At 36.8% G+C, this 22,500-nt stretch overlaps 3 protein-coding genes across 5 annotated transcripts in view; 1 reads left to right on the top strand and 2 right to left on the bottom strand.

Annotated features, from left to right (window-relative positions):
- Positions 1 to 2,604: 2,604 nt before the first annotated feature.
- On the bottom strand, positions 2,605 to 12,971 carry LOC119582792 (nuclear pore complex protein Nup155-like). The gene is given in 24 exon segments (XM_037931230.1): positions 2,605 to 3,760; positions 4,000 to 4,122; positions 4,240 to 4,360; positions 4,494 to 4,632; positions 5,025 to 5,198; positions 5,549 to 5,693; positions 5,945 to 6,183; positions 6,358 to 6,514; positions 6,662 to 6,858; positions 7,014 to 7,188; positions 7,706 to 7,800; positions 7,974 to 8,136; positions 8,245 to 8,360; positions 8,498 to 8,676; positions 8,796 to 8,889; positions 10,211 to 10,456; positions 10,926 to 11,074; positions 11,077 to 11,115; positions 11,285 to 11,446; positions 11,577 to 11,668; positions 11,977 to 12,128; positions 12,266 to 12,376; positions 12,543 to 12,691; positions 12,916 to 12,971. Coding segments are annotated over 23 exon segments (3,336 nt in total). The 5' UTR covers positions 12,675 to 12,691; positions 12,916 to 12,971; the 3' UTR covers positions 2,605 to 3,624.
- Positions 12,972 to 14,010: 1,039 nt separating this feature from the next.
- On the bottom strand, positions 14,011 to 16,874 carry LOC119582793 (nuclear pore complex protein Nup155-like). Of its 2 annotated transcripts, none has more exons than XM_037931232.1 (3): positions 16,842 to 16,874; positions 14,308 to 14,473; positions 14,011 to 14,223 (listed from the first exon to the last, which is right to left on the bottom strand). In XM_037931232.1, exons 2-3 carry the CDS (start codon positions 14,471 to 14,473, stop codon positions 14,027 to 14,029), a joined length of 363 nt encoding a protein of 120 aa, XP_037787160.1. In that variant the 5' UTR covers positions 16,842 to 16,874; the 3' UTR covers positions 14,011 to 14,026. The 2 variants fall into 2 exon arrangements, with proteins under 2 accessions (XP_037787160.1, XP_037787159.1); XM_037931231.1 differs by lacking the exon at positions 16,842 to 16,874 and adding an exon at positions 16,615 to 16,806.
- Positions 16,875 to 17,523: 649 nt separating this feature from the next.
- LOC119582794 (PRKC apoptosis WT1 regulator protein-like) overlaps positions 17,524 to 22,500 on the top strand; it is a 14,520-nt gene continuing 9,543 nt past the window's right edge. Inside the window, exons 1-4 of one of the 2 annotated variants that reach the window (XM_037931234.1) lie at positions 17,524 to 17,638; positions 20,674 to 20,812; positions 21,376 to 21,505; positions 21,636 to 21,732. In XM_037931234.1, coding sequence (XP_037787162.1) covers positions 20,692 to 20,812; positions 21,376 to 21,505; positions 21,636 to 21,732 — 348 coding nt within the window. In that variant the 5' untranslated portion in view covers positions 17,524 to 17,638; positions 20,674 to 20,691. The other variant, XM_037931235.1, reaches the window with a different exon arrangement.

Below are 22,500 nucleotides of genomic sequence, written 5' to 3' on the forward strand. Positions count from 1 at the left end.
AAATAGGCTGATGCTTAAACAAACTAGATTCCACCAGTCTGCGGATGTGGACATCAACGGAAGGACAGACAATACGCTCACTTTATCAATCTATCTGATGGCCTGTGTCCCTCGAATGGCAGAAGAGGGCGTTGTTGTGTGTCCCCTGGATAAAGCGTATTTACACTGTGACAGACTACTAGTAAAACGAGCCTGTCTCACCAAAGTACTGGCTATCAGAGGAGGCAGAAGGGACAGCATAGGTGCCCACCTTCGAGGCAGTGGGAAGACTGGTGTGGACCAAGTGTTTAGTGTTTAGCTGGCGAAAGATATATATATATATATATATATATATATATATATATATATATATATATATATATATATATATATATATATATATATATTTTTTTTTTTTTTTTTTTTTTTTTTTTTTTTTTTTTTTCTTTAACGGTAGGTTCATGTCTGAGCCGCCGTGGTCACAGCATGATACTTAATTGTAGTTTTAATGTTGTGATGCTCTTGGAGTGAGTACGTGGTAGGGTCCCCAGTTCCTTTCCACGGAGAGTGCCGGTGGTACCTTTTAGGTAATCATTCTCTCTATTTATCCGGGCTTGGGACCAGCACTTGACTTGGGCTGGCTTGGCCACCCAGTGGCTAGATAGGCAATCAAGGTGAAGTTCCTTGCCTAAGGGAACAACGCGGCGGTCGGTGACTCGAACCCTTGAATTCAGATTGCCGTCGTGACAGTCTTGAGTCCGACGCTCTAACCATTCGGCCACCGCGGCCTTGACGATCATGGGCTTCCATGATTTTTTCTTAACAATTTAGAGCGTTGGTTTGCCATTGCCTTCCGCCAGGTGTTTTTTTTAACGAGTCACCATCTCTATTTTACCCGGCAATGACTTGAGCTGGCTTGGCCACCCAGTGGCTAGGCAGGCAATCGAGGTGAAGTTCCTTGCCCAAGGGAAAAACGCGCCGGCCGGTGACTCGAACCCTCGAACTCAGATTGCCGTCGTGACAGTCTTGAGTCCGACGCTCTAACCATTCGGCCACCGCGGCCCCTATATATATATATACACATCATAAAAAAATATATACATATATATTATTTATGATATATTTATGTGTGTATATATATACATACATACATACATACATATATATATATATATATATATATATATATATATATATATATATATATATATATATATATATATATATATATATATATATATATGTGTGTGTGTGTGTGTGTGTGTGTGTGTGTGTGTGTGTGTGTGTGTGTGTGGTGTGTGGCGTGACGCTGCAAGGCGTGCGTGTGTGAGCACGCGCCCAGAATTGCATAATTTTAGGTAAAACTTAGACATGGTGGTAAGTGAATCTATCGTAGACGAGATGGTGAGTTGGGAACCACAGCAGTGATTGCCTAAATAACTACTCCCCTGGGGAAAGATCATGTGTTAATTACACCAGTTTGAAGGATAAGTCCGATATGCAAAGCTTAACCTCGCCCGGGCTATGCCATGAGGGGAGCCCGGCCTGTGTAGACTAATGCCGACTCGCTCACGTGTCTCAGTATCAGCTGACTCTGCTAAATCGAGTCTTTACTCCCCGTAGCGGTAACCTCCAGGCGACAGTTGCAACTTCTCGCGCCTGGGCGGGACGCGAACCGCTGACCCCTCGGATGAGAGGCCGACACGTTACCATTGCACTAGCCCGGAGGCTACCAGTATGAAGACCCAGTCAACTTTATATCAACATGGCGCCAAGTAGTTCGTCAAACACCGCATCATTGATGGCAAGAAAATATATATACAAATATATATATGTACACACACACACACACACACACACATATATATATATATATATATATATATATATATATATATATATATATATATATATATATGCATATATATTATATATCAAACACACAGATGGGTATACCAGAAAGGTATATTTAAGTTTGAACAAGATCGGTAAACGTTTCCTCTAATTTTTACAGTATTTTTGTTAACTAAAACCAAACCATACCAAGCTTCTTTAGTTCACTCTAAGCAATTGGCATGTGACCACTATACATACACAGATTCCTATAAAAGTAAGTTAATAGAACTTGAAAAAAATGTACCGATTTTGCAAAATCTGACATCTGTAAATAAACGTTTGCGTCGGGAAGGAGTATGCAAGACAAAAGGCTAGACCCGCTTTTGCGTTTCTCTTTTTCCATGAGTAATGAGAAACATGTCTGCACTTCAATGCAGAAAGTGCAGTTCCTAGTCAGAAAAAATACTTCAGGTCATATTGCAAGCAAGAGTTTATAAATGAAATGAGACCATACTTTTTGACTGTCTAATTGTCTGTGAGTGGTGATCAGGAGGCTGCTTAGTTATGAAAATAATTTTTCAACATTATAGAGAGACTCAAACATTTTATAAACAGTACTGACTTTAATTATATGGACAAAAATAGCTGCGGAATTTAAATATTTTGATCCGTGGAAAGCATGAATTTATTTCACTTTTATACTGAATATTCATTATACTCTGCTATAAATCCAACACTTCATTGAATTATGCATGATGTATCACTACTACATGTAAAAAAATTCAGAACTTTGCTACAAAACTTTATTGAAATTTCAGTGGGATGAAACACTTTCATTTGTTTCTTTACCAAAGCCATATATAAATAATAAAAACTATTTTTATACATCAAAAATATTATTAAATGCAAAGAAAAAAAAATAAAATATACACAATTATACTCAAAACCACTGGTCTAACAGTGCACCCAAAAAGTAAAATCATATCAGGAACAAACAAATGATTAAGATTTATGAACTACTGCTAACATTTCACATATAAAAAAAGTATCACTACAACAGTCAAACACTTTACTAAAATATGATAAAATGAGCCTCCAAATATTAACAGTGCAAAAAGCACAAAGTGTCTTTCTTTCACAGCACCAGAAGTTGAGCCCACTGTTTGATCTCCAGACAAGTGGGTATTTGGCAGCATAGTTATATTTATGACCTCCAACTCAGTCCACTTGGCATAAAAATAATAATAAATATAAAAATAGTAGTTCCAGATCCTACTGTTCTGTTAATATAATAATCTGGTCTTGAATTTTACTTACTGTTACTTTTTAATGAATAAAAAATCCTGATTTGCTGTAAATGCAGTGCAAATACTCGCAAAAAATACAATATACTGAGTATAAATGCATGTTCCAAATCAGGGAAATATTACTTACACAAGTTTTTAAATTCATTTATTAACAGACTAGGCCTTTATTTTCATGTTATTTTACATTAGAAAAGGGCATTACTCTTTAATGACCACTACCACAGCACATCATTATGCATGTTTTTCCACATGCTAGGTACAAGAACCACTGGTAATGCAGTCTTGAAGATAAAGTTGTACTTGACAAAAAAACTTATCACGAAGATTCAAACATTTGCTCCTCAACATAGTGATTACACAAGAAGACACACTTGCATACAATTACAAGATGAAAATCCTTTTTTTTCATTACATTTTTAACAATACGGATATTCACACGTAAAAAGACAAACATATGATACATATATTTGAACCTTTATTCTTATCTAATAAGCTTGGAAATCTAAACAAATCGTTCTAGCTTTGCCTGACAAGTCTTTAAGTGTGCCGAGATAACTCCTGCAGATGCATCAGCTGAAGCTCCAAGGTCAGTCAAGTACTCAGCTACATAGTCCAAACACTGCTCCCTTAGCGCTCGCCTAAAGGAATAACAAAAAAACAAATTATGGGAAATGGTAATCACAAAGAAAATTAGAAGATACTCAACAATTTTCTTACCACTCTGTCTTGGAATACAGCCAAATAATTAAACCCATACTTCCATACTGAAGTGGAATAAATTGTTTCATAACACCAAGGAGAAAACAACAAACTATACCTTCTGAAGTCATAAATTTTTTTTTTATATTAATAAACAAATAACTATTGTGACACTCACTTCTGTGGAGGCTGCACAGTGGCTTCATTGTCAACTAGCATTGTGATCAAGTGTGCCAACACACCAAGGAGATGGTATGGTGACCGCTCCACCTCCCAAACACTATCTCCACTACGATATAACCTGAAACCACAGAAAGATGTTCAAGAATATCAAAATATCAAATGCAATGAGCAATTTTCAGATTAAATAACTATTGAGATCCTTTCATGTTTATCCAACTGAAGGTATGTTACTCACTTATGATAGATGTTGATAAGTCTGCTCACTTGGATGCCACAACCTTGCAAGGCCGTGACTACCCAAGATGTATTGGTACGCAGCCGGACTGAACGAATCTCACATTCCTTGATAATGTGTTCTGGTGTAAAATAAAAAGGAGTAAATGAAAACTGAATATCTGATATAAAGAATAAAACTCAACAATAATAACATGAGTAGTAATTAAACAACATAACACATTGCAAAAATCACTATATTGAAAAGTGGTTTACCTAAGGGGAAGTAGTTAGGGTTGGCAGAATACAAACGAGCAAGGGCTTTGATTTTGCTGGACAAAGAATCCACACGCGTCTCCACAGGCTCAACTCTTGACCTCTCCAATTCACGGTCAATGAGATTAGTCCAAATTGACTGAAAGAGAAAAGATATCAGTTTAACTTTTGATTTAACCAGTAAACTAAAACAAGAAGAAAGAAGCAGCAGAAAAGAAGCATAAAAAAAAAAAAAAAAATCTGCACAAGTGTGTTACTAGTCAGTAGATAGCTGTGACACAGAACTCTCAAATTAGATAGTGTAACAAAACCATTACATACAAAAAGAAAAAATCAGTGGTAGCCCCCTCCCCCCCCCCAAAAAAAAAAGGAAAGCAAATAAGCCTAATTTTCCCAATATCTGATAAAATCAGGAGTACAGTAAAACAGTGATCAAAAGCAGACAAAAATTACTCCATATTCATAAGATCTTTCTTTGCCTCAGGAATTTTCAAACAAAATAAACCAGGGTAATAGCAAGTTTCAAATTACCTGTACAAGCTGAGGTTCTGAGTGTCCTGCACAGTGAACAATGGCAAGTTTACATTCCCACAATGCCCAGGGTTCAGCAAACTTCTCATACAGCGTTGTCAAAGTGAGGAGTGAGGAATTGACCTGAGCAATAACATCAGCACTTGCCCCTTCTCCCTGGAGAGCATCTAGCACCTGCAAGTAAAACATGAAGGAAGACTCCATTAAGAAAAAATCAAAACAAAATTTCAACCTGTTTAATCAGAAAGCATTTTTTTTTTTACAAGAAAAGCGAAGAAAGAAGAAGAAGAAGAAGAAGAAGAAGAAAAAAAAAAGAAAAAAAGAAAAAAAGAAAAAAAGAAAAAAAGGAAAAAAAGGAAAGAAAGAAAGAAAGAGACAAAAAAGGAAAAAAAAAGAAAAGAAAAAAGAAAAGAAAAGAAAAGAAAAGAAAAGAGCATTACGAGAAATTTTAATGCTAAATGATCTATTGCGTTGCAAAAAATAATAATACTAATAAGGGTAGAAAAGGAAGTTAACAAACCTACCATAAGCTGCACACGAGCAACTTCTTTCTTCTCTTCCATGTGAAGCATGAAGTCTGAATAGCTTGAGGCTGTGTTCATCTCACAGGAACTGAGGCACATCAGTGCACGAGACAAGTATTCCACTCGTACATTTACTGGAGTATCTCTATTGGTGACAAAAGGAAACAAAATGAGAAAACAGTAATAATATATAAAACTTAAAAATGTACCAAAATTTTAGTGTCCATTCTGTTTTAGATGTAACCATAATCAACGTAGTCTATTCCCTTCAGATATTAACCACTAACTATTCAAGGAGAAAGGGCTGCATTCTGAGTTTTTCCCCACTGAATTTCTGTTCATAAACATATGATGGCATTTACAAGATGTTCTGTTTCCCAGCACTCATCAACTCACCCTATCTGTTCAGCCAGGAGCAAGAGTGTTTTTGCAGCCTTGAAATAATCTCTATTTCTTTCATAATATCTCCAAAGCAGATGGTGGAGAGGAGACTGGCCATTGGATCGAGTGAGGAAGGTCTCCAAGTATGGGGAGGTTATGGCCAAGAGACGGTCAGTACGGTTTGTGTCTACTAGCCACTGATACAAAGTCACATGTGCTAGTTCATCATTGCTGCCAACTATTAGGTTCATCATCTGGAAAAGAGAGTTGCATAGTTCTGTATTTCCACTACTCTTACAAAAACCTTCTAGTCAAGGAAAACCTCATCTTATTATTTACCTAAATGGATTTTATCAACAAAAAAGTTCACTCACTCTTTATATGCAATGAAAAATCAGTTAATGGACTCTTTGTTAGTTTGACCATACCTGATTAGCATACTGTGTAGCATCTGTAGACGGCAGTGTAGATGGTGGGGGTGTGGGTGGACCAGGACGAGAGGGCACTGTTGGGGACGTCTGGGGTACAACACCTGCACCAACTAGCTGATTTAACTGATCCATTATCACTCGGTAGCACTCCATCCTAAATTGGTGATAGAAGAGATTATCCAATTAGCGGTGGAATGGTATGTGCACTAAATAATCTTCTATTTTTCAGTTAGAGAGTAGGAGGAGGAAGAGGAGAAAAAAGAAGTAGAAATAGAAGTCAATTTGACAAATTGCTACAAACCTGGATGTGAAGGCCATGTAGCCTTGGTGGTCATCTGCTGGCTCATTATTCTTATAATAATGAAGAGCTAAGCCAGCAGGGTCTCTCTGGGCTGCAACACTTAGGCAAAGGTCGACTACTCCTTCATAGGCCCCTCCGCTGGCCAACTGGCTGCTGATGCCATTCACATTGACATGATGACCAATTTGCTTGCACAACTGCAAATGACCATAAATAACACTCATATATAATATTCTTCTAATCCTTTAATTTTAGAGACCATCACACAATATTGGATATTTATTGTAAAATCTCACATAGCTGTTGAAATCAAAATCATTAGGCCTCTTATATATTTATAGCACCAACTCACCGCCACTGCTTCCTTAAAACCTTTCTCCTTCTCTGCTTTGTTTGTATTTGCCTTTGCTGCCAAGATTATTTCATTTGCCTTTGCGAGTTTGGCATCTTCTATTCTGTAGAGTCCTGGACAAATGTCCCGTAACCTTTCTGATATAGCATCAGCTGAGGCATTATCTCCATGATATCTGTGTGGAAAGTTATAAAACTTACAAATAATGGAGAGGGAGGGAGGGAGTGAGTGTGTGAATGAATGAGTGAGTGAGTGAGTGAGTGAGTGAGTGGGTGTATGTGCGTGTGAGAGAGAGTGAGTGAGTGTTACATTAAAGACAGCTTGAAAAGATAAGGCTAACCAGGCCATTAACAGCTTTCATCATCATGTTGCCTATTTGCACCCAGCTTGTTCAGTCTTTTGGGTACCTAATCATAGCTGGTGTGTCCATAACTATATGATTGGAAATATTAAAGGTTTCTTTCAATTTAAGTGCCTGTATCTAATCATCACACCAAACAAATGATATTGCTAATATTGGAGAATGACTCGCTCACTCCAACAAGCCAGTGATGTGGGCTATTGTCATGATACAGTGCCACCTATGATTTGGTCCTTTACAGCTGTGGTGTGATGCAATGAAGTAAAACAACATATTTAAAATAAGAAAAAGAACATGTAAAATACAAATTTCCTTGCAAATGATGTATTACCTGTCTAGCAAAGCCATGATAAGACTACGGCAAACCTCTCTGCCAGTTAAAACCAAATCCCGGAAGGTCATTGTTCGTAACTGTTCCCGGATTTCCTGCAAAGAAAGGGAATAGCTAAATGGCAAGAGATATTTTTTCCCCTTTAAAATTTATAAAAAACTAGAGGTAATGGCATTTTGAAATCCAAACAAATAATCAATAAACATAGAAGTAACACTGTGTACTATTTCATTATATCTAAAACAAACAAACAAACAAAAAAACTTACTTTTTGCAGGCTTCCTGTAATTGTGGTGAAGTTGTGGGTGGAGAGAACTGTCATGAGCTTCAGCACCTCCAGCGCTTGACTGAGAAGTGACCTCAAGGCCAGCAGGGAAGCACGCTCTGACCCATCCCCTCCATATCGTGTGATGTTCAGAGTTGTGTTTGACCTTTAGGGGTACCAGACATTTCAAGATTATAATCAGTCTTCTCAACAAATACTCTCCTTTTATAATTTACTCATATCTCCACAGTGCATTATGGGTAGTGTAGCTTACGCATTCAGGGGCTGAAGGGGAGTGGTTCCTCCTTGATTGGTTAAGAGGAATTTGGCCAGAAGGTCCACTCTCTCGGCAAGGAAACCCAATTCCTCAGCAGACATTGAACTCATCAGCTGACAAAAAATAAATAATTAGAATCTCAGTATCATTTATTTAATACTGAAAATTCTCACTTTTAACAAAATATGCGCACAGCTTACTCATACTTTAACAATGTCAATCCTACAACAGTGCAAAAATCCAAACTTACAATTGGTTTTCCTTCCATTAGTGTTTCCTTTGCAACTGGACTTGCCCACACAGGTCTTAGGATTCTTGCTAGATATAGGTAGAGGGCATTATGCAGAGGTGAAAATTGAGCATCCTGAACAATAGCTGTGTTTGTAGCCTGACCAGGCATGGGTGTTGATACTTGTGTTGGATGAAAATCTGTAAAAACAGAGAATGAAAGGAAGCATAAATACACGGAAAATGAATAAGCTATAAATATATTATATATGCATGTTATCCAATCAGTATTCATGCAATTTCATGTTATCATTACTTACTGTAGCCTGCTGGTGTTTGAGGAGTAAATGTTACCGGAGCAGGGGGAGGATTGGCACCATATAAAAATAAGGCACGAGTTGCCCATTCTGCCACCTGTAAACACACACTTTATCAAAATGCTGAAAAGGGTTTTAACTTGGAGAATACAAACTGGGAATTTCAGTCACTTGTACAACAGATATTGGTTTATTTCTAATTTTAAAGCCAAAGAGCAGTATTAGCTTATTATGTACATACATTTTATTCCATCATTTCCAATTCACCCTATAAATCTATGCACAGTGTATGCATAACAGGACACTACAGGAATATACTTGGTACAGGATAACTTTACAGCAACCATTTTCCTGCTGATAAATGTCTAATTCATGGCCATCAACAGATGTAAAGAGCAGAGGAGAGAATGATATTATCAAATATCACTTGAAATCTTAATTTTTTTGGAGCGATAATTAACCCGTTCTCGCCGGGTCACGTGTAGACACGTCATAGAAAACGGGTCTCTCGGCAGGGTAAGCATGTACGTGTGGCGACGCGCCAGAGCGAGTGGAGCGGGACGTTCGGCTTCTCGCAGTGGACTTCCGCGCCCACTGTCGGGCCGTTGCCAGATATCACTGGATTTTAACTACTCTCAGTGAATTATTAAGACCGGCGAGAAAGGGTTAAGTTACCGAACATGACATCAATTTGCAATCTTATTCACATACCAAATAGATAATTAAAACCCTCCAGTTGACAAGAGTCCACTTTCTTACTGGACACTGCTATACTAGCCGAAAACTAACCCATTATGTCACATCAAAGGACAGATTTTAAAAACACTAGAACCTCTGCCCCAGTTCAGCAATATACATGCCAACACAGGATAACACAGGACTTTTATGACACATCATCATGAGATAATTCTGTGCATACACTGTGCTTGATCATTTGAATTTATGAATAAAAGACTTAAATAAGATGAAGAGTCCTGAAATACACTGATTTATGAACTTCACACAAATGACTTTGTGCATCATATCATCGGTGAAACAGACAAGTACATGATCTACATCAAGGCATATGGCATAAATTACAGCTCAAGATCACAGTAATGCAGGGAAGGTTGTAAAGTTTTCTTACAAAAATTATACTGTTACCACATGTAAAGAAGAAAAGAGCTCATTGATTACTGAGAAATAACCACAATGAATAATATACACAATCACACAAAAACAAGACAGTGAATGGCAGCAAAGGAATCCGATTGTGACTCTTCACTGACAGATTTTTGTACATTGCCCAGAATGAAATAATAATAATAATAATAATAATAATAATAATAAAAATATATAATTTTTGTGCCAGGTGGGCAAATATATTAAGTGGAATTCTGCAAATTAAAGGTTAACAAGACATATCTCTTCATACAAACCTGAGCATTTGGACGATGGGGATCAGTAGCGATAATCAGCGCTGTGGCACATGCTTGTGTAGGTGTCATTGCTGAAAAGAATTCTTTGACCATGTTGGACTCTGCTCCTCCTGACTCTTCTAGCATCTGCCGCAACTGGTCCACAGGTCTTAAGAATGTGAGGACATGCGCACCTGTGGCAGAAAGTAAGACCAACTGGCGAGGAGACTGCTGGTGCTGGGTTACCAGAAGAGGTGGTTTCGTCCCCTGCAAAATATATGTGAGTGTTAGGTTTTACATCCCACTATATAAACAGTTACAGAAATAAAGAAAATTAACTTCTCTAGTAAACGACACACACAAAAGTGAAAAGTTGCTTATAAACATCCTGTATATCAGATACAAACATAACTGTTCTATTAACCAAAAATTAAACCAATTTTATTATTTTCCCAGGTAAAAACCAACAAATTCTACTTTGAAAGAAAAGAAAAAAAAGATAATTTAGCATATGCCATTTCACTTGCTATTTCATTAGTTTTAACATTAAAATTTAAATACTGATCATTAGCCTATATCATCAATACATTTGTTTACATAATTTTTCTTAACACAACTTATATCATAATTTATTCTTACCATTTAGCATTAGCATAGTGATATATGTATTCCAATTTGTGTATTGCTGACCCTACCACTTCCACTTTTAAAATAGAATCCACACACATCAACTGACCTGGGGTGTTGTTGGGTTGAGGGCTGAGCACCAAAGCTGGGGAGTCACATCTGCCAAAGCCCACACAAATCCATCAACAGCATGAGTACTCTGTGATTCTGCTAAAGTTGGATGGTATGGGTACTGATCACTACTCATTGTCCATACAGTTCTGCCTCATTACTCTCATTGGAACATAAAACACCAGTGCCTGTAAACAGAAGGAGAACAAATATATATCAAATTGTTTAAATCACTAAAATCTCATAGTCATACATATACCCATGAATGGACAAAAAGATCACTACTAGTTAAACTTTCATGTGGCATCGTAAGTCCATGCCAGCTACATCTGCAAGAGATCTTTAGAATCAACACACCATGTGAATAGAGTGCCTTGTGCACTTTGGTTGGTCGGTAAACAGTAGCATTTGCTGCAAAGCCAGGCGGAAGTCGCACGTGGAGGAGTGTCAGCTGGGATGGTCTCTGAGTGAGTCCTCCAACCAGAGGCATTGTCGTATAATACAACCTCACACCAGTACCTGTAAAGTATGTGAAATGTCAACTTAACAAAGATCTCAAACTGATTTCTAAAATAAAAAACACATTCATTCAAAAATGAAATGAAATAAATAAATACAAACATGCAAATCAACAATACAATGAACCAACCTGTGACAACAACCAAGTGAATGTGTGGTGATTCACTAGTACTGATTGGACAGAGGCTAACAACACTCTTAAAGTTTGATTTGTCAACAGTTCTGTAAAATTAAAGGGGTGGAATTACTAGAAGAAAAAAAGAAAACATTCAGTATAATAAACTTAAAAGGAAGATATAAAATAAAACTTCCAGATTAAAAGAAACAGTGATAATGATAACTGATACAAAATAAGCAATGTATCCTCAACAGGATGATGCATGTTCATGAATATCATTTGATTAATTATCACAGTAGAATTATACTACAAACACAGGTCTGATAATATACATATATAAACAATTCGACAGACCTAATTTACATCAATTATGTATATATCTAATATTAATACTAATAAGAAAAAATCTCACTTGGCAACTTGTAGTGCTGCATTCATGATATTGTTGTGAGGAACAGCGACAACTCGAGACGTGTTCTTCCCATCTGCATCCAAATCATACACCGTAATGGTTCCCTTTTCACTCAAGGTGTACAGAATGTGTCGACTGTCATCTACTTCCACCTGAGGTAGAAATATAAAACAGTTATACAGTTTCTATACTCAAAAATTTGTAAAATCATAAACAAAATATTAGTATCCTTGAACATGGCAACAAGGGTAAATCAATAAATGCAAAAACTTTTGATTTCCAATATTACCTGATTAATTGGATCATCCTCAGAGAAGGCAAGGAAGGGTAATAGGTAGGATATTGTTGATCTAGAGTGATTTACTTTCTGGCACTTTCGACTGAACCAACCATCTTCTGCCTGGAAAGGAGATTAGGATCTTTAATTTTTAAAGACCAAATGTACTTGCAAGTGCATACATTAGTAATATGTATTGATAATGATAATGGTAATGGAATTCAATCCAAATACAGTACAATATACAATTTAAACGCTTTCCAAAATCAAACACTTTCAACATAATTACCTGATAGACTAATTCATAGAGGCAACCATCTTTGGCTCCCATGAAAATTCTGCCATCATTGGTGCCCTTAATAGTAAGAATGTAGGAGCCATCAGTGGGAACAGAAAACAGAGGCTCTGGTAACAGATGCATCCCAGAGTTGCCTTCTTCTGTGGGGGTTAAAAATATTCTTTAAATAACAATAGGTTTTAGAAGAATGGCATCACGAAAGAAAAAATATGGAAACTAAATCATCAAAAATCTGACCATCTACTAATAATTGTATGTGTAAATACACACATCTCCATGCATTATACTAACAATATATCAAAACATTTATATATCGACATCTTCATATATCTGCAAGTCTATAAAGAAAAGAAGGGATGCATACCATCTGCTGTCTGTGAGAATGATACACCTAATAACACAATCTCGGAAGTGGTTGTAGCAAAGATACTAAGAATTGAAAGCTCCATTAGGTTTAAAAGGCCACCTAGACTTCGGAAGTTTTGAGGCACAGAATTCAAACTCAGTTTTAAGGCCCACATTGTTTTCATGAAGCACAAAGATGCAATCCGTAAAAAAATATACAAATATATCATTGTAAAGGTAAGCGATGTTAATGTGCAGTCTAACCATAAGGTCATATCAATCTCTCTGTCAGTTTAAAGTTATAATAAATAACAATTAACTAAAGTTAATGTAAGGCAAGATATTCCATTCATTCAACTTTGAATATCCTAAAGATCAAAAACAGGTAGAGTAAAAAATGCTTAAGATATTATCCATACAATAATCCGTATAGCCAGGCTCGATAATTGAAGAGCCATTCAATTCAGCATTACTTCTGTCAATTTCTCTACGTATTTAAGAATTATTCACTAAACCATGTAATTTAAGCTATCATAAGAGGTTTTTATTATTATTTTTTTTTTCAGAATGTAAAAGTCAAAGATTCTTATTAAAATCAACTTATCACAATACTCTTAACATTAAAAAGCTAAGATTCTCCTGTAATAAAATAATCAATATACCAAGTACAGTGATAAATGGGTGTAAAAAGGTAATGCTACTTTCTTACATGTGCAGATTAACCATACAGGGTCAATGTATTCAACCTAACTCAGATTTGAAAGTAATATAAATATACTAATAATTACACTAGATTATACTGTAATAGAGCAAGATATATGCACCGTTCTTCACAATCTATTTGATATCACTAAAAGATGGTATAAATACAGTTGTAAGATAAGAAAAAACTTAAAATTCTTTTTAGAATATACCATCCATACACAAACAAATGTCACTTCAATGGCAGCAGCTCATTATCTGGAAAAGCCCTTCATGCAATGCATTTATACTGACTCTTAGATCTTCCTTCTATACTGGCATTACGTAATACATGTATCCAAATTAAAAACTAAATGTAATTCTCTAAAGGCTTATTATAGAGTTTATAACCTAATTAAAGGTAGTTGCATAGTCTCTCATCTCAGATATCACATCAACAGTATCAAACACAGAACAAAGATTGAATATTTTAACAACTGGCTGGCTAAGAAAAGGATACGTTGGAAATGGTGCATCAGTTCTGACGGTAGAGGAACCTTGCGGGTAAAGCTGAGGTGCCTTATGGACCTTGGGTCACCACTGTTCGGGTAGTCACTCTCACTCAGCCCACTTACGGTTGCACTTCCTGCCAAAATTACACCATATAAGAAAAAGAAAAATTAAACATACAATTCAATTAATATGAATCAATTTCTAAGCGAAGACGTACCTTGTGGAGAGACCCTAAGCATATCCAACAGGGAGGGAAAACTTGAATCATAGTTGAGGTGCTTGTCAACTAATCTTCCAGCAATTTCCAAGTCCTGCAGAACACCATCACCCCCACCCTCCCCTCCCCCGAAGCTGAGGGTTGTGCTGAGCGTGTTCTGCTGCATCTGTCAAAAGAAAAAATATCAACACATATATTGCATTTCTATTAATTTTCAGCAGGAATACTAAGTGACACCAAGAAGAACATTTGTGTAATGCCCTGGGAATTTACCTTCATATACTGAGCCAAAGGGAGCTTTGTTACTTTTTGGGTAGATGTTTACAAAGTGAGGGCACCCAGAGACTACATCCCTATTAACTCCAACCAGTTGTTGCTTGTACATTCAAAGTACAAAGCCATTTTAAGAGGATAACAATGATTGATCATTAATTCAAGACCTACATAAGCAAAAACAGTTTATGCAGGGGTGCCACATAGCAAAGTGAGGTAGGCCTGGAATAAGTCTCCACACAGCATTTGTCACGACCCATTTTCTTCATTTCTAAAATCATTCTTTGTCTACACTGGGTCTAGCTTTTTATCACCTTATGAGCATCCTCGGATGAGTGTCCAACCATAGCACAACCATTATGTAAGTATAAAACAGTTTTGGTTCATCTTTTTGGTATGGATGTACTAAGCTAGGGCAAACTGTATTAATAATATTCTTGTAGAGGGCAAAGAGTATCAGTGCAAGAAATAATTTGTAGAAACAAACAGTAACACCACAAAGGAAAAAGATTGCAGAAAGTGTCGCTCAATGTCTAAGTCCATTTGGCTTCCATAAGTTTGAGCTCTATAGTATACCAAGGTGAAGACAATGTTTACTGGATAGGAGTTGGGGGCTTTAGCACCCCATTAACCCTCTCCTTGAAAATGCCCAGTCAAGGCAAATAAGATTGTAAAAAAAAAATTTGTAAGGAATTACCCTAGCTTTTGCTGTAGTGTGATTAACATGGTATATTAGTTAGCACAATTCAGGACAACTACCTGATTAATACTAATGCAGTCATGCTGGGAAATATCCTATTAGATCATGGCAGAAAAATCACTAACACAAGGTGACAATCATGTCAAGTGACTACTTACTAGCTATTAAAATGAAACCTTTGGATCCCAGACACGCAGGTGCCACAAGACACACACTATTGTACTCTTGCCTTACCAAACCTTAACCAAAAATTTATGTATTGTAAATGGGTTGGTAATTCGTAACAGTATGGATGCACTCGCCAGAGACTAAGTCCCCCGACTCCAAGTCATAAAATTTAACCAACTCTCTGGTTTGCTCTGACTGGATGACTGCCCAAAGGGAGGGTTGACGCCCCATCAACCCCCCGGGGAAACATTGTCTTTACATGGGCAGGCATGGCAAGACAGAGCTGAAACTTGGCAACACCGACTGGATTTAAGCCGAGTGGTGCTTTCCGCAATCTTTTGCCATTATTTGTGGCATTACAGTTCATGCTTGCAGATTATTTCTTGTAACTTCAACTTTTTGTCCTCTCAAAGAATATCATAATTTGCCCTAGCTTTGTGCGTCCGTACAATGAAGATTAACCAATGGGTTAGTTGAGTAGTATTGTGTATTATTAGTGATTTTTATATTCCTCAGTCCTCTTCTATTTGTTACCGAGAGCCAACGTACCTTTCAGACACAAGCCAAAGCCGGGAATAAATTTTTTTATTTATTTATTTATTAAGAACTCTGGTTGTGTGAGTGTTGTGGAAGTTAGTCTCTGAGGGTGACATGCAGTGTATATTTTTGTCATTTTGTGGTAAATATGAGGCCAGAGCATCTGTCCCTGCATATGACTATTATTTATTCTCTATCAGATAGCAGTGTCCATTTCCCTCTCTCTCTGTGCTTCGCTCCCGGCAACATTAACGGGATAATCACCCTAGTCCCCAGACGAGATAAAATCACTGCCTCGTCTTGCATCCCAGTTCCCTTGGTTGACAAATGCATCTTGCAGAGTCACGGTCTTTGCTCAGCCTTGGCCTTCGACGAATAAGAGCTTTCACTCGTCAGCACACCAACAGTGCCATGCTGGGCCGCCAACCGAGCGGGGGAAAAGCTGATAAGCTAAACGAAGTAAAGCGGCCTCCAGCTGATAACCTCTCCTGCCGAAACGTGTCGGGGGCGAGATGTAAACAAGATGCAAAACACATCATTATCAAAATTCCATAAGCTCAAGGAGGGTGCTGAGAGCGCAAGAGGTGGCGCTGATTCCCGAGAGAGGCCGAGGGACAGGAAATACGTACATTTTGAGAAGGATTTCGCCTTTCGTGGGGAAACAAGTTGGTCCGAGGATAATCTGTCAGGCACTTCGTTGTCGGATTTCCCTTCAAATAAGCGAATTTAGAGCCGAACTTTCGATACGTTTCGTTTCCAATTATCTGAGTGCACCTAGAATGCAACATGAGAGTACTGCAAGAACAAACAAGGTCACAATTTCAAAATATTTGAAAAATGAAATCAAATGCGTTACCTTCCCTCCTACCGCTCCACGATGACCACGTCCGACCTGCTTCCCTTGGCTTTAACTTCGTCAGGAGCCTCTACTATCTCTGATTTTTTAATAATGCTCACTGTTTTAGCTGTTTATATAAATATTTCCACTTTCTTGATTGTTTGTTTCGATTCTATGGAATATCGTTTGTTATTTCTCTTTGATAAAGGTGATGAAAATATGTAAGTAATGCAAGCCTTTTCGAACATCGGAGAAGGAAATACCGTTGATACAGAAACAAGCAAATGATTTTTTTTATAGACGCACAATGCTGCACCAAAATTAGCAGCACTGAAGCCTCAAATTATAAGGACGTATATTTGTGTTTATATCAATCCTTGCAGCCTTTTTTAATGAAAAGAAAAGGTTTTTGAAATATCATTCAGAAAACAGGAAAAAAACAGATACGCATCGGATAAAAGGGACAGGATTTAATCTGATGCCACATGCCTCCATAGGCATACCCTTCTGGATTGATATCACCCAACAAAATTACAAAACCACCTATCGGAAACGAATAATGCAACCTAAAATCACTAACGGTAGCTCAGTTACTGACCCAAATCCTGGATACATAACGAAAACCTACTCCTCCCATCCAAACCCAATCGCATTCAAGAACCGGTTTGCCGTAGGAGCAATATTTATTCCAATCGTCTATACTCCAATGTCGACGTCTTCTGAGAGTGACAGATTCTTCGCTCAGACTCGCTAATTCACACAAAATCATCTCAGGAGGCCGATGGAGCGCGTGATTCTCAGCTAGACGATAAGAGGTAATAACAAGAGATGTTCAGGAGTGAGGGGAGAGATTCAGGGTGTTTCTCAGACGCTTAGGGGAGGAAATATGAAGGTGTGATGAGTGTATGCGTTGTGTGTGATTGTGTGGATGTCATTTTCATGTTGTTTTTATTGTTTTTCTTCATATTTTGCTGATTTTGTCCCAGGTCTCGGTCTCATTTTCCAGCGGTTTTGAGAGGTTTTGAAGGGATGATATTTGTCTGAGTTAGTCTTGGTAGTATTAAAAGTGACGTCTATTCAGAATACGTATGGAAACCAACATATTTTTGCTCTTATATCAATGACAGTTTGTCTAATTCTTATTTGTTCATTTTATTTGTCTGTGTCATCGTTGATTTGTTTACGCCCCTTCATTTGTTTTGTTAATAGGGCTGATGTGCTTTGTTGGTTTTTGTCTTTAATTTTCATGACCATTGTTTTTGTTTTGGTATTTTCGTATGACCACGTTCCCTTTTTTAATTTAAAGGGGAAAGATGTCTGTTGTCAGTGTAAAGTCAAATTATATACAGATTTACACACACACAAACAAACAAACAAACAAACACACACACACACACACACACACACACACACACACACACACACACACACACACACACACACACACACACACACACACACACACACACACACACTTGTTTATGTGTGTGTTTCTTGTAGTTACTGGACAAACTTAAATTAAATATTAGGTGCAATTTTGCAACCACCAGAAATTACCATGCAATGATAACATGAAAACCGCTCAGAAATTACCTCATGTCTACAAGAATCAAACAAATATGCAGTTGAGGGAATGCACTTGAACACACTTAATGGGTCATGACACATTAGATTAACCCATTCATCCTGGGTGATGAGCCTGAATACTGGCAGCTGATATGATGCTGGGACTCAGCTGGGAGTCAGATAACAGCACAGACATGGAGTGGCATGCTTTTGCACCCCAGCCTCACCAAATTTCAGAATAAACTTTATCAGTGCTATATTATGAAAGGAAGACATATACATATATATAAATATATATATATATATATATATATATAATATATATATTTAAATATATAAATATATATATATATGTATATATGTATATATATGTATACACACACACACACACACACACACACACACACACACACACACACACACACACACACACCACACACACACACCACACACACACACATACACACATACACACATACACACTTTACGTATACGACAAACTAAATACACATATCACATTGCACACCAGCAACACCACACATAACATAAACACCTCAGAACACACCCATCACAACACACACACAACCACCATACCACTTGAGGGAATGCACTTAACACACTTAAGGTCATGACACATTAATTAACCATTCATCACTGTGATGACCGAATCCTCGCAGCTGATATAGCTGAACTCAGCTACAGGATCAGAACAGCACAGACATGGAGTGGCATGCTTTGCACCACAGCCATCACCAAATTCCATTCCAGATAAACTTCTCAGTGCTATGATTGACAAGGAAGCATATACAATATATAATATATATTTACATCAATAATTATTAATAATATATATATATATATAATAATAATATACATATAATATAATATGTATACACGCACACGCAGACCACAACAATACAACATCACACAACTATCACACACACACATCAATAACACACAACAACACACCCACCACACAACACACACACACACACACAACATACACACACACACCACATACACACACACATACACACACACACACATACCACATATACACACACACACATATACACACACACATACACACACACACACATAACACACACACACATACACACACACACACATACACACACACACACACACACACACACACACACACACACACACACACACACACATACACACATACACACATACACACATACACACACACACACACACACACACACACACACACACATATATATATATATATATATATATATATATATATATATATATATATATATATATATATATATATATATATATATATATATATATATATATATAATGAAGGGGTTAATAACAGCTGTTAAGAATCCAAATACAGATATGCCTTCTATAAAAGCCACCAATTCAAAGCCAAAGAGCAATAATCAGTTTTATTAACTTTGAATATCAGAAAGAGAAGCTATGTGTGTGCTGAGAGATTGTGATAAAGTTTATGTCTGAAAGCAATGTCAACTTTGCTTTTCATTTACTATTGTTACTTTCCCTGTTTGAGGATGATATTTAAGGAAAATATATAATTTATATGGATAGATAATTAGATAGATCTTGGGAGTATTTATATTCACATGTCTTGTCATATCCAAGATAATCTCCGAAATAGGCTTTTATGCAAATTGGACAATATGTGTACTCTATATTGTTCTACACTAGCTATGTAGAATACTTCACATTTTGGAGAAAATATTTCTTGTATGAACAACTATTACTTTCGGAAATGCAGCATAGTAATTCTCATTTTCATGATGAATGATATCTCATAGACTTTAGCCACTTCGGAATATGCAACAGAATTAATTAGATATGTAGGAAATAAATTAGAAAATTAATTCTGTTATCTGGTAATAATTCATTATGAATAGGAAAATTGCACTTTCAGGATTGCAGTTGCCAACAGTTGTTAAAGCTATCCTTTTCAAAGTTCTCAGATTGAATTAAGTAGTTGTTGAATGCCAACCAAACCAGTTGCTGCGTGAACATATACTATACTCTGTATCTGTGCAAACATTGCATGTTTTTTTTTTTTTTTTGTCCAAGTGAAACACTTCATAATTCGTTTAACTTGTATTTATCCAAAGCTGTAATTATACAAATCATTTCATTATTCAAGGTTTCAAAATATTATATTTGTATTGTGTTGCACTTGGGAGTGTGAATTGTGTCTTCTCTTTACGTTTTTTTTTTTGTGTATATGTGTTTATATATCTAGCTTTGTGCTCTCTTTCAGACAGGGTAGAGAGGTAGCATGGCATCAAGTTCAGTGAGTCAGGAAGATGTCGAGGTAGACTTTGAGACCTCATCTCGCCGATCTCGTATACGAACAGCAAGGGCTCGGAATATCAACCCAACATCCCGCCCGGGTACAGGTACTCTTGTCTAACTTTTGTGTTTTCTATTTCTAAAACATGTATAAGTTGTTCTCACCAATATATGCATGGTCTGAAAACACCTTTTGTAAGCTAAGCTGGAAGAGAAAGCAAATAATCATTATTCAGGCAGTGTTTATTTTTAGGTCTCACTTTAGAAGAAACCCATTAAGGTTATTTTAAGCTTATCAGGGACCAGCATGTCTTTATCTGCCTAGAGACTAAAAAAAAAAAAAAAAAAATACTCACTGGTTCTTAGCTTGCCTCCTATCTCTAGATAACAAGAATCATTATCATTTGCTGCAGTTTGAAAGAAAACCTCTTTGCCTCAAGCCTTTGCTAGGCCATGGAACCTCTTGAAAGTGTCTGTAGGTTGTCTGAGTTTTATTTGGATATTTGAGTATTAAGTCATCCGGTTCATATAGTTTGTCATATGGCTGTAGTATAACATAGAAATATACACAAGTTCAGTCAGTTTTCTGTTCTTTATATACTTGATATGACCAATGATCGTTCAAGGCAGAACAGATGTCATGCCAAAGAATTTTGTGTTTTTCTAAAAGGTGAAGCGGATGAGGAGGGAGAGGGAAGTGACCGAGATGTTGGAACAGGTGGTGGGCTTTACCCTGGGGCTCCTGATCACGATGCCAGCCCAAAGCCCGCCACGAGACTCAAGGAGAAAAGGATGAATAGGTTAGTGGTGCTTGCGTATTGTTAAGGAGGAATGCACGATTTAATCACCTTATTTGCTGCCTTATTTGCCTCTCTTATCTAAAAATGTATTTTGTAAGGAGTCTTTCAAAATTTGTTTTTCCTGTGGCAGACCCAATCACACAAACAAGGGAAAACAACAGCGTGACAGGCGAAAGCTGCGTGAGAAAAGACGTAGTACGGGGGTAGTCCATCTACCATCTACAGAGGTAAGTGCGCAAAGAAATACATATTGGTATCTCAGAAAAAAATTAATTCACATCTCTGTTATTGTCTTCAATAACCTATCTATAAAGAATTGCCATTTTTGTTTCATTTATTTCGAAGAATGAACTTAAACCAGTTTTTGGGATAATGATAGGAAATCATACTTGATAAGTGAAAAATGAAGAGTTGGTGTCTTTTTTTTTTATTGTTATTAGGAAGCACTAAATGATAAGTAATTAAGTATTGATAATGAAAGATTTCAATACTGTGGCTATTACCACAGTAATAGGGGAAAGATTAAAGCATTCAGATTTAGTCACCTTACTGTATTACATTAGTTACAGTGGAGGTTAATCTATTCTGACTCAGAACATTGCTGTGTAGTCTTTCCCTTGTTACTTGGCTGTTCCCTATTCATTTTTGTTCTCAAAATGAGGTTTTATGGTAATAAGGTAGGTTGTTTAGCTATATTTTAATTATTGGGAGAAGGTGTGTATTATATATTATTTATCTTTTTTACAAGGTATACAGTTATACATTAGAGGCACTACCACATTTATTTACCATTCTACTTCTTACATTACAATTGTAGCTTTTGATAGGTTGAGTGAGGATTATAAATTGACAGTGTTTCTGTAACATAAACACTCTTAAGTCTATTTAAGGATAATTAAAGTCAGGATACCTTTGCAATATTTGTCACATGTTGTCTAACTGTATTAAATAGTTATATAGTTCCAAATTATATATTTTTTCAGACAGAATTATAT

The sequence above is a fragment of the Penaeus monodon genome, chromosome 16 (assembly GCF_015228065.2).
Source record: "Penaeus monodon isolate SGIC_2016 chromosome 16, NSTDA_Pmon_1, whole genome shotgun sequence".
Classification (NCBI taxonomy): Eukaryota; Metazoa; Arthropoda; class Malacostraca; order Decapoda; family Penaeidae; genus Penaeus; species Penaeus monodon.

Excerpts from the sequence above, each read along its gene's own strand:
- LOC119582793 (XM_037931231.1), bottom strand. The coding sequence starts at position 16,773 with ATGTTGCATTCTAGGTGCACTCAGATAATTGGAAACGAAACGTATCGA. Across the intron at positions 14,474-16,614 it reads GGCGAAATCCTTCTCAAAAT|ATGCAGCAGAACACGCTCAG; the intron begins GTACGTATTTCC and ends TTCTTTTGACAG. Across the intron at positions 14,224-14,307 it reads GCTTAGGGTCTCTCCACAAG|GAAGTGCAACCGTAAGTGGG; the intron begins GTACGTCTTCGC and ends TAATTTTGGCAG.